General features: G+C 38.2%; 1 protein-coding gene across 1 annotated transcript; it reads right to left on the bottom strand.

Annotated features, from left to right (window-relative positions):
* Window positions 1-12,573: 12,573 nt before the first annotated feature.
* LOC132144708 (homeobox protein XHOX-3-like) lies at window positions 12,574-16,479 on the bottom strand. Its single transcript, XM_059555259.1, has 3 exons — window positions 15,656-16,479; window positions 14,542-14,774; window positions 12,574-14,204 (listed from the first exon to the last, which is right to left on the bottom strand). The coding sequence occupies exons 1-3, from the start codon at window positions 16,146-16,148 to the stop codon at window positions 13,668-13,670; spliced, it is 1,263 nt and encodes a 420-aa protein (XP_059411242.1). The 5' UTR covers window positions 16,149-16,479; the 3' UTR covers window positions 12,574-13,667.

The raw sequence follows: 16,479 nt of genomic DNA, 5'->3' as shown, positions 1-16,479 counted from the left end.
CCATTTCATTTAGGAATCGCTGATTAATGGTTAAAAAAAGCAGATGAAAAATAGAGAGAAACCAGAACGAAAGAGTATGAGACACTGTGCACCACTGGGAGTCTGCGGTTTTATCTCATTACGTTCCTGTTGCTCAGCCCTTTAAAAGTGCTTAAGATGATTAAGTGTGTGAGAGGCACTAGATTAGCCAATTAGTCACATCCCACGACATATCTGCATATGTACTCATGTTATGCAGTGGGAGGTCCCTCTCTGTCTTCTTGTATATGTGTGTGTGTTATGGGGGTCAGGTAGAAAGGCCTACACTAATTGCCCTTTCCCCAGTGAGTGTATATGTATGTAGACTCATTTAGATTCCTCTGTGGTGAGCCCTCAGTTCATTCCACTGTGTTCATTATCATACTCTAATAACTGGAACTGCGGCTTTTACAGAGAGAGAGATGCATGCCTAAGTGCCCTAGGGGTAGGAGGTGGGGAGGGATGTTCAAGCTAGTGAATCAAGGGCCCTTGATTCATTTCCAGTGTCTTGAAAGGGCAATCTGTAATTTCAGACACTGCATCACTTGGTGCTACCTGGTGCGTCTTGTGTTTGGAAACACAGCGGTGGTATCTCTAAAGACGTGTACATGCAATATGATATAGTATAATAAAAAATAAACTAAAAATACAATATAGTATAATTTTTAAGCTAATGCTGCAAGCTAAAGGCTGCAGCTACAGCAATCTACAAATAGCCAAAACAGATCTTCGACAGTTCAGTATTGCTAATTTTTTCATGCCCTTTCATACACTAGTGCTCAAATCTTCAGGAAGATGTTTTTTTTCTTTTAATTTGCTGTATTATAAATGTGTTGTGCCTTTCCTGAGCATTTTTTGTTCTGTGCCTGTGCTTGTTTTGTGCATTATGTGAATGTTTTCCCCTCTCTCTGTGTTGCTTTCTCTCTGTATGATGTCATGTATGAGTAAAGAGCGACGGGCACCGATATTCATCACCCGCTCCTGCACATGCTCGGAGGGTCTTCGTTATATTAATTACTCTTATTGGAAGAGTGATCATCGACCCAATCAGAATCCATCACATGCTGGTTCCCGGGGTGATCAGAATCCTTCGCCAGCCGGATCCCAAGATGATTGGCCTGGTAAATGATGACAGTAGTGTACGGGCTGATGGCACACTGTACCCCACGGGGCGTTTCTTATACATTTATTTATGTTAGCAGAGGCTAGGCTAACAGCAGTGTGCTGCTCACCAGTAGACCTCGGCCAAATTCAAGTCCAACTCATCTTAGCACAGGTTTATTAAAAATTTCCCAGTGCTTTTGTGTCGAAGTATCAAATTTTTTTTTGGTTTTGTGCAGCTGTGTGTACCTACTTGGACCTTCTGAGGCAAACATATCTGATGGTAAAATTCTCTCATTTGTTGATATTGCATTTTTCAGATAATATTTTACATTGTTGTTTCAGTTGTAGTACCCTAGTGGCCTCTATTTTTCTTTCTGATAACATTTACTTCATTTTTTGTTTTCCTCTTTATGTTTCAAAATTTTATTTGACAGCCACTAAACTCAGCTTCAGGGTTTGTTTGGCAACGCTAATTGGGTTGGATGAACCAGGGCAATCAAGTTGTATAAATTAGGCAATATAACAACGTAATCAATACACCTAAGCATGCCACTTAAACAGCGGAGTTCACATTTTGGAGATAAAGCTCTTAAAGCCATCATGTCGTAATGAAAGAACAACTGTTTCCAATACCTCTGCTGCTGCACTTGATGTTTGCTTCATGGTCAATTGACTTGGCCGTTCATCCATGCCTCTGTTAATTGAACGAAGGCAAGAGTTAGAGAGACTGAGAAAGGGAGTTGGTGTAGAAAAATATGTGCAAGAGAGAGAAAGCGATTTAGCACTAAAGCACCATTGATTAGCTGTTCAGCTTTGCAGTGGTTCTCGGCCAACTCGGCCTCATCACAACAACACAAACACATAAACACCCTTAATTGGCTCATTTAGAGATGGGAGGAGCCTGTGGATAATGAACCTGGGGATTAGCCACTGTTCTTTAGCATAGATAACCAATGAAAAGCTGGTAACTATATATGCGTGTTGCCTGTTTGCCTCTGTACAAAAGCAGTAGCAAGTGTGCGTGTTTCGAATAACAGCGAGAAAATATACGGGGGATAAAGATGGCCACAGTGTATTCTTTCCCTCGTTCTCTCTTCTCCCACAGTTCCAATCATTTATCACCCCATCATGCCCTCTCGATGGGGTGGAACTGGCCGGGGGCTTCTGGGATGCGGTGCTGGACAGGGAATGATGGGATAGCATAGTCGCCATGTCATCCCTAATCCGACGCTCTCATCCACAGAGCTAAATCTTCATCTATCAGCAAGACCCTGTGCCATTAAAGCTGCTGCACACACTTACACATACACACATACAGCTCAGTGGAGCATTGGGCTGGGCAGATGGAGTAAATATAGATAGAATTGGTTTGATTGGAATAGAAAAGGCCAGTGTGTTCCTGTGTGGCTGTCAGAGGGTAAAGAGAATAGATGGACATGGGGGTGCACTCTCAGTGCCTTTTCTAAACGCACACACACAGCATACACAAATACCCCCAAATTTTCCTTGCACATAAACATTTTAATCCGAAAATCTGATCTCTTGTTATTATTAGCTCATTATCATTCTGAACAAACTGTTCACATTAACACACAACAGAAAATTATTGTGCATCTATACTTTTTTTTATCTGGTGCAAAAGTTCTATATCTGCAAATTATGACACATGAAGTGTAAATACAATATTAGTAAAACACTTGGACACACTTGACTGATTTTTCTCATGGCCTTAAAACCCTTATCATCTCATTATTATTATCATTTTATTTATTTATTTTTTTTTTTTGGGTGGGGGGTTTGTGGATGTTTTAGTTGTTTAAGATAAAATGAAACTGGAGACCTGTTTTACTTCCTGTAAAATGTTACATCTTTGATCCTCCAATAAAGAGATTTGAAAAAAAAAAAAAAAACCTTATCATCTCAAGCCATTTTTTTTTTTGGTGTTCACAAACCTGCCCTGTCCTGTCGCGGTAAGGTAATAGAGCTGATTGATTCCCTTTACTACAGAAGAAAGTAACATAATATCGTCCAGTTGGAGTTTAAGTACCGATGACTTACTCTGAGAAAGTTGTGTTACAAGCTGCCAAGCGCCGTACTGTTTTTGAGTACTAGAGCATGCAGCTCTTCTTCATAAGGTTAGCAAAGAGTGCCTTAAGTTTTATTTTTAAACGCTCCTTGATCATATCAGTTTCATCTTAACAGTTTGTGCATCTTCTTTCAAGGTGGACTGAGAAAGGCTTTGCAAAAAGGTTGTCAGGGAAGTACTGGGGTAAAGCCAGTTTATTGAGCTTGTCAGTAAAATCCACATTCTGTGCATAGCTTATGCTGTTACTCATTTTACATGCAAAAAGCTTGTTTACATAGAGGTTTAAAGACACAGCAGCATAAAAACAAAAATCACGTTGTGTTTGTTGCAAAAAAAAGAGACAAACTTCTAGCACTGTAAGTGGGAAAATATGATTTATGACAGTTAAAAAAGACAGAAATCTTATATTCCTAAATCTCAACATTTCGAATTCAGACAGTTTTTAGGCGGCTGCACTCCGAAATTTTATCCAATTCTATCAGTAATTGAATCATTGTCTGCACTCCCATTGGTAGTCAGTGCATTGTGTTACTGCTCATTTATATAAAGTACAAAAATCTTTTCTATGATCCCTGACATAGTTCCAAATGTCTGTTAGTGTAAAAGCTGTGTACAATATTATACTCCAGTGTTGTCAGGTCTTGCAAAATAAAACAACTTGCAAAAGAAAAAGAAAGCAACTTTTGTTAGTTAAAATAAGCTTTTTTAACTTAATTTCCTGATTACATACACACACACACACACACATACAAAAACATACATAAACTTACGTAACGTGGTTTAAGGTTTTTTCTGCTTTGATCCTATACAGCATTGGTTTCAAAATTTATTATTATGAGTCCAATGTTGCATATTCTAAGCAGACATGGCAACACTGATGCACACACACAGTTTCCAGTTTAACGGAGCACCTTGAGGCTCTGTCTATCCTCTAAAGCTCATTGATTCTGTCAAGCTTCAGATGGAGAGGAGTCCATTCACCCATCTCTCTCTTTTTCTTCCCCCTCCTGCTTTTACCTCCCCAACATGCACTTTTCCCCTCTACATCCCCAAGCATCCATTCCTTCTCCATCTCTCTCCTCTATTATTCCCCTTTTCACTCCCTCTCACTCACTTAAAATCAATATTGATTATTATTTTTTAAGAGTCATGTCTGGTCTGCAGCATAGAGAGAAGGGAGGCAGCATAGCTGTATTTTATTTCACATCATCATCATCATCATTTCTACTGTGTAGGAGTTACTACTTATCAGTGAGCATAAATTGTAAGAGGAGAGAAGAAAAGAAGGATGCAAGGGAAATGAGAAGAAGGAGGAGAAGAAGACACACAAACACACACACACACAAGGACAGCCCATATTGATTGCTTTTATGAAGTGAGAAGAGGAGAAGTGTGTATGTGTTCAAATTACAGAGCAACTTTATATGTTAAGTTTTCATTTTTAGGCTTATTGCATTCAAATCTCATTTTCAAATGCTTGACCAGAATTTTAATACATATTAATGTTGCCCAGAGAATGCGCTCTTTGAATTTGTTTTAACTTGAGGGTGTGTGTGTGTGTGTGTGTGTGTGTGTGTGTGTTTGTCCTTTCATGGTCGGTGCTCCATCACACTGTTTCTGATTGGTCCATGATTACTATTGACACTCTGATGATGGACATGAATAAAAGTGACTGTGATGAGATAAGACTTTTACAGGGCTATCTCTCACCCACCTTTATCACCCAGACTGCGTGTGTGTGTGAGTATTGGACAGGGCATTCTTAGAACAGGGAATGAGAATAGAGTGAACTGGTAAAAGAAAGAGAGATGGGAGCTCATATTCAGTACTTTTTTTTTCAACTGTCGCTGATAAATCTGATGCAGTTGACACTTTCAAAATCCGCAAAATCCATTAAAGTAGAAGTTAGCCATTAATGCCCATATATCTTATTGGTTAAAGTATTTCTTGCTGCCATTTATGAATTTTGTGCATGTAAGGGAACTGTAAATCATCTTGTGGTATGCGGTTTGTGTACTTGTCTGTAAAGCTGACCCTGGATGTATTATTTGAAAAGGGGATGATCTTGCAGTTTGTGAAACAACATTTTCCAGTAGGCAAAAGATACACAGAATAGAGAGAGAGAGAGAGAGAGAGAGAGAGAGAGAGAGAGAGTAAAACAGAGAGAAACTCAAGAGGTCAACTGATTGTAAGAGAGACCCATAAAAGTTCCATTAACCTGTTCAGAGTTAAGAGCTTGTTCAGCTTAGCTACAGACAACTAGCACAAACAGAACATCACCATAAAAACCAAACACACATACAGGTTATACTCAGAACCCTTCTATCCTTAACATACTTTATCTGGCTGAGCTTAAAGCTGTGCATTTCCTTTGAATGAGTCACAACACAGAGACGCCAGTGTGTGTATGTGTGTGTGTGTGTGTGTGTGTGTGTGTGTGTGTGTGTGTGTGTGTGTGTGTGTGTGTGTGTGTGTGTGTGTGTGTGTGTGTGTGTGTGTGTGTGTGTAAGTTTGTATGTGCATGATTTAATGTGCTTGACTCCCACACTCAAAGTGAGTGGCTCAAACACAAACAGTGAGTTATCTTTAAAGTTCTCCATTAAAGATGGAAATATCAGATCCACCCCTTCACTTCCATCCCTTGTTCTTTCATCCCTTCATTCCTGTTCTTCCCCTTTTCAAAAAATCTATACTTATTCCATTGGAACCAAAGTTGCGTAACATACATGTACAGAGGCCTTTTTTTGGTGTTTTTATACAAGTTATTTTTTGTGTTTAACTCTTTCAATCAGTAACGGAAGATCATTTAGAGTTAATATTCTTCCAAAGTGTCACTGAAATAACATGCATGTAACATAAATATATGACATGTAAGTCTTGTCATTGTCATAACTAAAATAGCAAGTATTTATATGTCACAGAAATAAAAGTTATCATCATGCTGCTATTGAATGAATGCAGTTTAATTGCTGTATTTTCTTGAATTTCGCAAACAGAATTCCAGTTTAATATGTAGAATTAAAATAAATTCAACCTGAACAAAATGACTAATTTTTAAACAGGAAAGCATAGATTGAACAAGATGTTTTGAAGAACCAAACAGTTGTTGGTCCCGTAGTAGGGAAAGTAATACTATGGAAGTCAGTGGAGACCATCAACTGTTTGATTATCAGTATTCTTCAATATATGTTCATCATAACCAAAGGATTAAAGACTCCAGATACAACTGAATATCTTCTTTTACATTCAGCATAAGAATATATATATATATATATATATATATATATATATAGGTTTGGAATGACATGAGGGTGAGTAAATCATGACAAAATATTCATTTTGGGGTGAACTATTCCTTTAATACAGTCTAATGAAAGCTTGAGCAAGCAGCTTAGCCACTGAACATAGCTCATGTCTTGAATCTTTAACAGCAGCTAGCATGTAGAGGGGGAAAACCAGGACACCCCTGTCATGCGCCAATGATTCTCCTGTCAGTGTGCGCCTTGTCCTGTTGCCTTCTGGGGGTTGGGGGTTGGAGCATATCGGACACAAGTAAAAAGGCCAGAGAGCTGTAATGAAAACACATCACTTGTTCCCAGGGATACACTATCACACGCATACAGTTCTTGCATGCACACTTCTACTTGTATTACATTCACCAGCAACATTCACCTCTCATCATCCGTTCTGAAAATTTAGGTGGAATATTTCTCTTTATTAGCAAATGTCGATCGAGTTTAAATGCTGTCAAAATATTTGTGTTTGCGAACATTCTTGAACTGTACATTTCTGTAACATATATGTGGATATGCCTAAGTTGTTTTGATATTTGACAATTTTATAGATTTCTTCTCTGATAAAGGACTGAGAAAAGATGGGAAAACTCAGGATTTGGCATGGTTGCCATGCAGCTCGACGGCGTGGTTGCAGAGTAATAAAGTGTAGGACTGTAAAATAAAACGAGGTGTGGAGAGAGCTGGAGAGCACTGCAGAGCCATTGGCTCCCTGAGTCATCATAAAACAATAACTCTTTCCCATAAAACAAAGTGCTTATTAAATTATTTTTAAAAATATTGCATGATTTGGGCACACTGAGCTGAGCTTCACTCTTATAGCTGCATGAGAAGATAGAAATCAATAGATTTATTGTCACTTACCATTGTATAGTAATGTAAACACAGTAAATTAAGATATACATATTTTGTGATTACAATACAGTTGTTGTAGGTATAATCTTTCCAAACGCGTAATGGAAAATTTAACAGATAGAAGTAATTTTATGAATAAAATATAATATAATAAACTGAATTGTCAAATTTGCAATACAAAAATGGATAGTTTAGAAACAATACCAAATACAAATCTGATTATAATTTATACATTTGGTAAATTACATATTGAAAAGAGAGCACAAGATCGGTTTGTCTCAAGTCAGATGGATATTGGAACTGTACTATTGCTGCAAAAGACATTCAGGGTCACACAATGTAATTTATTTGCGTTCGCAGACTAGTGGAGAGACATAATAAAGGGGTTGAGTTACTATCTGAAAAAACGGACAACCATGACCTTGACTATTGATTTTATATTGTTGATGGCACCAAATTATTTCCGTGGTTGTTTTACATATGTCCTCAAATAAAATGGGTATATTTTAATGGAAATATTTTACTATTTCTGCCTTCATAATTATTAATGACTTAACCAGTGTGCTCTTACGAGTCCAATTTATCCAAATAACAGTTTTAAAGCATCTTAATCATATTCCCTGTGTGAAGTGTATTTAGACTAAAAGCAGACTTCCTCGACACAGTAGTCACCAAGGTTGTACTGTTCATGTGTATGTATTTTCTTTTAAAAATCAAGGTTGAAATATTGTTATTGCTTATGTAGCCATTTTACACAAATATCAATTTGTTTCAGTCTTTTACTTGTAACAGGGTGTAGAGCCAAATGATAAACTAATAGTCAACACAAAAAGGTTATCCCTTCTTACTTAAGTGAGTGGAAAATGTCAAAAAATCCAAGGCTCATCGTTAGTTAATATACAGAGTGAGATTTAGAGGCTAACCTGTATTATTAAGACAAGCACAGTGGCATTATAAGCTTCTGTAGTTTAAACCGCAGAGTATAGTGTGTATGATTCTCTGGGAATGCAAGAAATAATAAATGTATACCTTAAATGCAATGTAAAGCATCTTTCGTAATAGAGTCTATATATAATGCATAAACGTAAAATATTTGCATAATTATTTTAATTTGGATTCCGTCCATTATCTAATGTGTTTGTTTTGGCATTTGATATTCATAATCTGTTTTCTCTGATCACTCAGGTATACCTCTGGATTCAGAAGTACATTCAGAAAAGCATGTAAGCTGCTTGGAATATGAAATTAACAGAGGAAGCACCAAATTTGTATCTTCTCCTTCCTGAGAATTTTTTTAAGGTATGCTCATAATTTGTTTTTGTGGATTTTAATAGCAACCTCCTAAGCAATGATCCTATGGTCCATGTTGCACCCTAACCAGTAGAGTCTGGCTGCATCTCAGCTCTGAGCATTGAGCAGGTTAAACACATTGCTTGGCCTCTGTCTCTCTCGCTCTCTCTCTCTCTCTCACTGGTAAATGAAGAATGTGGGGGCATCGACCGGCCACTCTTCTGATATGTGAATCCATCAGTATAGCCAATGAAGAGCTGCACAGAGCTACTATTACTGCTGCAGCTGCTGAAGAGGGCCACAGTATCTATATAGAACGAGACAGAAAGAGAGATAGAATTAGAGAGAGAGAGAGAGAGAGAGAGAGAATAATTCTACCAGGGGTTTATAGCTAGAAATTATTTATTGCTCTCTGTGGTGTAATTGACCATACATCCTTAAGTGTACATTGATGGCTGTGAACAAAACACTGAACAACAGTGTTCCAATACAGCACTGAATATATAATTTTACTGCGTACATGACACCAATATGACTTTATTCTAAACTCTAAAGATTCCCAAAACACATACAACAGCGTAACAGTATGTAGTCATTCAGATTTATAGTAAGTCATTCGGATGTATAGTATCCTTCTGCAAATAAATACAAATTTCCATTTAGTATTCAGCCTTAAAAATATTGCTCATTGTTGAAATTTATGCTAAAAGTCTTGACAGATTTTGATGGATGTTATGTTGTATATAGTGTCTTTTCTCCTTTGGTTCTCTTTCATGTAGAATCTACAACAAAATGTTTGTATACCTGCATGATTCTGGTTTTCATTTAAGGATGCTGTAAGATAAAAGTTTTTTAAGTCTGATTCTGTAGTGCCCAGGCAATGCACAATTTTGAGATCTATGCCTGTCTGGCACATATAGATTTGGTCTTGGAGCCTCTACTAATATATAAAGCCACTGTTTTAAATTATTATTTTGGTACTCAGTAGGAATTGGGTCTGCATTCTGCAGAAAGGTAGATCTCAAGATTGAGCATGTGTTTATATGATTATGTTAATTCTTGTGGTTTAAAAACCCACCTCAGCAGCATGGTTTTCTCAGTAGATCAATGTATGCTTTAGAGAAAATCCAATTATATTCCCTAGTCATGCAAAGCGAAGTATTTTTCATTCATTTACTTTGATGTACAACAGAATGATTGATTTTGGAATATGATATGTGACTCTGGTTCAATTTTACATGTTTCTATCCATATAATAAAAACATATTTTATTATGTTTCTAACCATGAACATACCATGACACTATTGTTTGAAATCTTGTTTAGATTAATATTCAGATGTTAATTTTTAACTACTGCCTCTTGTGTTTCTATACCAGTGTTTTGCTTGAGTTCTCTGAAATGATTAATGATGCGACCTTATGTAGGTAATTGATTGCTTTCGTACCAATAGAACAGATTCAAATATAAAGACAATAGGTTCTTTAGAGGACTGAATAGACAGCAGTGTACTGAAAGCTTAAATTCAGTGATATTTCTAAAATAAGCTATATTTGGAAGTTTTGAAGAGTAAAGCAGGAGGTTTGGAAAACTGTCAACACATCTCTTAGTGTGGTGCAGATTTGTTTAATATTCCTGAAGAAACATTTTAAATGATATTATTTTGAAAAAAAAAATTGTTTCATGTTTGAGGGTATTCTCGCTATATAAGAGGCTGAGAATTTGACTTAATGTGACTTGAAATATCAGAAAGAGAGATAGAATCTAAATATAATTTAAAATATCAGTTTATTACCCCAATCAAGACACAACAGCTTTGGAGACACAAACGTCCACCTTCTATTCAGCTGTAATACATCGGAGGAGGAACCTTAATTTGCTAAGCAATGCTATAAGCCTAAACTAGAAGCCTGTCCACAGGCCCAGGTTGACTGCTTTGGCAAACAGTGTAACAGAGAATAAACTGTGTTGAAAGAAATGCTATAAATGAAGACATGCTCTAAAATAACATATGCTAATAACTAAGACAGCGGATCAGTTCTATTTCAAATAAAACGGCACACATCATGCTTTGTTCTCTCTTGGATAAATTACAAAGGGCATTTTTTGTTGGCTTGCCTGACGATACTGTTTCTTCAACTTGGACTCACCGACTCCAGTGCGTCGTGATAACGCTGATATACGCCAGAAGAATGACTTTCACACACCCGATTGATTTAATGTGACCTCTACTTTTTTTTAATGCTATTGAATGCCTATTTAACCAGATGAAGGCTCCGATTGTCCCGTGCACTTGCGTATTAATTCCCCATTTATCATCATTAGGCAGTGAGCGGTCCATTCAGGCCTCGCTCTGCCTGCTGTAAATTAGAACGTAAACAGTCTTTTAAACAGTCGCCGCCTTGAGATGCGCTCTGACAGATGCGCTGTGCCGCCCCAAAATGTCAAATCTCATTCTCACATTTTTTTTCACTGTTACTTTGTAATGTGGTCAAGGTTACAAACATGTTTTTGGATCTCTAAATGATGGACATACAACCTAAAATCAAAGAATAGATTAATCAGATGGCTGTAATATTATTCTGCTACTAGGCACTGCATGAAAATAAACTAAATTAACTGACATGGATTTCTTTTTTACACACGTGCTTATTGGTGCAGGTAAGCTGGCTTTGGGTACTCAGGTATCGAACAAATTTAAATTTATTAGACGGTGGTGAACTATCAGCCCCATATGGTTTTTAGATTTTTCTTCCTTTTATTTTTAATTGTCAATTTTGTCGTTGGCCATTTCTTATAGGCTACTTTGGCCGTAGGTAATTTAATGTAACAACCAGACATAAATCCGCCTTTGAGTTAACTGCTCCGGTTTAAATGGCATATTATTCCAAACATATGCATTTTAATCAACTTGGTCACACTTACAAGAACTGCTTCTAATAAGGCCATCAATCACACGCGCAACCAGGACCTTCTGGCTTGGGCTCGTGTGTGTGGGAGGAGGTGAATTATTTGGGCAACGATCACTAGCAATTGTTGACATTTTGTTTGTAAAATAGAAGATGAAAAGAGCAATTAAAAATCAAAACACCTAGTTTCAATGAATCAAAAATCTCTTAGTAAATATAAGCCTAGTTAAAACTGACTGAACATCATATAACACGTGCACGGGAGAAACAAACAGTGAGATTATTATTTTCTGTTATTTTTTCCCAGCAAGTAGGTAGCTTTAATTGCAATATATTTTGTTAACTTGATCTAATTTTTATATTTTGTGCTTTGGCGGTTCCACATGTGATGGTTAGACGCAATTAGCCTATCCTGCCTTCTCTGTTATGCCCAGAAAGCTTCAATTTGCCGCTCCACGTGCCACAATTACGCGGACAACCCAGCTAATTAGCTGATTGGTTATGTGCAGGCATCATCGATCTTTTTCCATTCCAATATCTCCAAAAGACATTTCATTCCAATCTTTCTATTAACAGCGCCGGAATATGGCGTTTGCTGGGTGCCCAGGGACTACTTAACAGCTTATGTCCAAGTTATAAGATCATTTCAGTGTTTCAGAAGAAAATAATAGAGGCCCTATAAGAGATAAAAGTGACAACGCACTGTAAATTTAAAGCAATACATGGTGTCATGTTGAAGATTGCTGCTGTCATACTTTTATTCATTTTCGTTCTAAGATTCTTCACATCAGACTGATTTGTTGCTTGTTTGTCTTCCAGAAATCAAAGAAAGAGATGTATAGAATAGATAGTGAATACATTAAATTAATCTACACATCGTCGAGAAAATAGTTTACAGTGTTTCATCACTAATAGCGTAAAATCGTTTTAATATATACCATGTTTATTTCAAGAATAAACGTTAGTACACTTTTCTTTTGAAATAGTTTATTATTAAATTGAATTCAATCAGGACACTGCTGACCCATTTTCGCGCATTTTCCAAAACCTGAAATCAACCTAACTGAGCAGAGTAGGAATAGCCTACGTAAACTGTACAATAAAAAAACCTTGATGCAGCAGTTGAACTCAAAATACATAAATGTTAAAACATTGTGGTCAATAAATCAATAAATAATGCCACGTCTGATGATGTCCATAAATAGCGTCATTTAAGCTTGAGTTAGCATTTAACTTGTGTGTTTATTTGTATTGTCTCCGTTTGAAGGTGAAGCCAACAGCAAGGCCGAGAAGAGACGCTCCGAGATGGGGGTATTCAGCTGACGGTGTGCGGGTAAGACAGGCATCTCTGGCTTGCCCCAATTTGCCGCATGTGATTGTCCAATGGATCTCTAGCGCATGTTCTCCCGTCAAGCCAGCAAGTCTCGCATGGAGCTTCTTAATCCGCTCCCCTGGCGCCTTGTTACCGGTTTGGCAGACAAGTCTCTGAGCGTGCAGCATTATCATTAATTCAACATTCAAAATTTCTCCCTTCCGAATACATCACTCCTTAATTTCCCTCGCATCTGCACATTTCGGTGTGCTACCGGGACCGGGTGTTCGTGGAGGAGGAATAATGAGCCAACCGTGCTCGGTTAACAAATCCCCTTGTTAAAAGGCTAGATGAAAAACATCGTTTTAATGTGAAATAAACTGCATGTGGGTCAATTTGTATGGGTATGAGAGAGTGTAAATTATGATAGATTTTTTGCGCTATCCACTCATTTTTACAAATAAATGTCCTTGTCTCCTGTCCTCCTGTCACATTTTTGTTTATAGGGTGTGGTAGGCCTACTTAAAATGTGTTTGAGTTAATATTATATCTCTGTTATCAATATTTAATTTCTCCAAAGATTATTTTGTCCGTGGCCTGACAGTGTATAAGTAGACTCCGTCTGCACAACATATAGCTTCTTAATTGGAAAACATCCCCAGTTTCGAAACTTAACTAAAGCAAATTGCTGTTGTTTGCAAGCTGCTTTGAGTAGTTCATGCGATGACATATAAATACTGCCAGAGTGTCCAAAGCTGATCCGGATAGTACCCAAAGAAACTGTAGCCTCCTGCTGTCATCTTATCTGGTTAGTGGCACTTCCTCCCTCTGGTCCAAAGACACTGAAGATGATTTGCTGATGACTGCTGGCGAGAACGTGAGGAAGGCCTCAGTCCTGGTAGTGGGCGAACACGAGAAGTCGGGGTTGTTGGACCTATGTGGCAGCCCGTTTGACTGACTGGCAGCGTGACAGGCAAGGCAAGAGCATGGGCTTCCCCCGGGACCAAGCCCATGACCCGGGCTGGGGTACAGTGATGGGTGTCTGAAGGCGCACAGCAGCTCAGGACGCGGGTATGGATGTGATAGCACCCGAAAACTGTCCAGTGAGCGCAGAGGATTGGAGAATGGACCCCCGGTGGCAGAGGCTGAACCTGCAGACACACTGCTAAGTGGAGAATAATATGGTAGAGGAAGATGAGATTGAAACGGATAGGGCAGGCTGCCGGTAGCTGCAGCATGGCTCATCATATAGGTGTAAAAGGCGGGGTCGGCAGGATGCGGCCAAGTCATAGCCAGCCTCTGTCTCTTGTCCTTCATGCGACGGTTCTGAAACCAAACCTGTAACCAAAAGTAGCAAAGTAGACATAAGGTAATTGTAATGGCTGAGGCCTAGTTCATGTAGCTAGGCTCTAGCCAATTTCGATGAGCAATAAACCAAGAGAAATAGTTCCATAATGAAACAATAAGAGGTCAGAAATATTTTATAGAATTTGTTTTATTGTAACTTCTTAAAATTCTCATCGATTGATGAGCCTGCTGGTATTGATTGATGGAGCAATCTTGGCGGGGTTATTTTTATACCCATAGTAGCTCGATGGTAATCTACCAGGCCACCTTTATCAAAATAAATATCTAAAAATGAATGTAAAATAGAATCTGAGGTGTAGTCCATTACCTTTATTGTTGTTTCCGGTAAATTTAAGGCAGCTGCCAACTCGCACCTACGTGGCCTTGACACGTAATTTTCCCGGTAAAACTCTTTCTCCAGTCGTGCTATCTGCTCCCTCGTGAATGCGGTTCGATACCTTCGCATCTGGTCAGAACCATAGTTGAGAGCACAAGGGCCTGAGCCCATCTTATTGTCCACACCGACATCTTTACCGTGGTTCGGCGAGCCCATTGCCAGTCCTTACAGAAAAAAAAACATGATTAGTGACATAACATTTTAGGGCATACATTGCAAGGTCACTGGTTACCGATTTATTATTATAGCGTTCATACTGTAGCCTATTGCTTGCAATTTTTATTCGATATATGTTTTTAATATTAGGCTACTTAGATTTCGAACAAATAGCCAAAAGATCTGGCGCAAAAAAAAGAACAAGCTCAGAGATAGAGACAGCATCAGGGTCCATTGGAGAAAAGCTAATAAAACATGCTGTCTCAGTCTCTGATAATATTATTATAATTTCCAAAACAAATAACTTGGTAATTTGGTAATACATTTAACTGAACTAATGTGCACGTCTGATGAAAATTATTTGAATCATTCCTTTGTTGATTTATGTATTAAGAATAGCAGAATACTTTATTTATTTTCATTTAAATAATACGTTTAATTCTAAACAAGAAAACAAAAAGTTAAGAACAGGCTCAGTATTATGTTAAAGTTAAATTCAAACTCATTTACAATGGACATTCTTAAACATTGTTTTTTTTAATAAGCCAGCAATTGCACACACACACACACAAAAAAAAAAAAAAAAAAAAAAAAGGTTATTGAGATGTTGGATATTGGTGTAAGATGACTTGACAACTTGTTAAAGCCGGGACAACATCCCATACATGGTGGTCTTGTAATTGACTCGTTAATCCAAAAAGCTTGCAATAACGTAACAGGAGCTGACAATCGAACGCTCTCACAAACAGTGGGATACACGGGAGATCGATTAAACGTGGTGATTTGGTCGGTTTTTCTCTCAATAATAAACTCAATTTAGAAACAGGAGAAGAAAATAAGATTACATAAATACAGATAAAATATAATACTATGAGCCGTAGTCTTTTACCTTGTCCACTCGGGTAATCCATGCTCTCTGGCGTACAGCTGACATCTATTTCCTCATAGAGGTCTGATTCCGCATCTGAGCTGCTGGCATCTTTGTTAGGGATGTCTGACAGGTCTCTATCCGGCGCGGAAGGCTTGCTAGCAAGTGACACATCTCCGTACTTTCCGCTACGTTGTCCCATTGTCGCGTCATCCACTAGGTTTTGCGAATAAGGCACGGGGTTGTTCTGGTTAATCGGTTTGTCCGGTAGCTTGCGCATGGGGTCTCCAGTAGCCTCTGTCGAATTAGAGCCAGTTTTGGCAGACAGTGTGCCGAACTGACCACCCTCGGCGCGCATCAGCATGTCCTTAGCGCTGTCCATAACCGTTAGACGAGAGCAGAGTGACAGATCTCCTGGAGCTTGGTAAGACAGTTTGGAGCAGCAAACGCAGACGAGAAGCTGTGCGATCTTAGCGCTCGAGAGTGCTGCACAAACTCTGGGAGGGCTCACCATTGCCCTCTCTCTCCTCACGCGCTGTCATTCTTAATAGGGCAGTCGTCATAATAGAAGGCTCAGTGACGCCACACGTCGATTTAGAGTGAATAAACAGCGGGAAAGTAGTCTAGCATAGACTAGAGGTGCATTCAAGGCTATAACACAAAACATCACCAGCTAAATACTACAAGCATGTAAGATGCACCAGCTTTAACTTTTTACACATTTAAGTTACAAAGATAATTACACTTTTTGGTTGAGTCATAGAAAGTGTTTGACTATTCATGTATTTTTTTCACTGCTTGTTTACTTATGTTAACTGATCTTGATACTCACAGCAGACCCAATA

Source organism: Carassius carassius, chromosome 8, assembly GCF_963082965.1.
Source record: "Carassius carassius chromosome 8, fCarCar2.1, whole genome shotgun sequence".
Taxonomy (NCBI): domain Eukaryota; kingdom Metazoa; phylum Chordata; class Actinopteri; order Cypriniformes; family Cyprinidae; genus Carassius; species Carassius carassius.
Note: the sequence above shows the minus strand (reverse complement) of the source record. Positions and strands in the feature narration are given on the sequence as shown.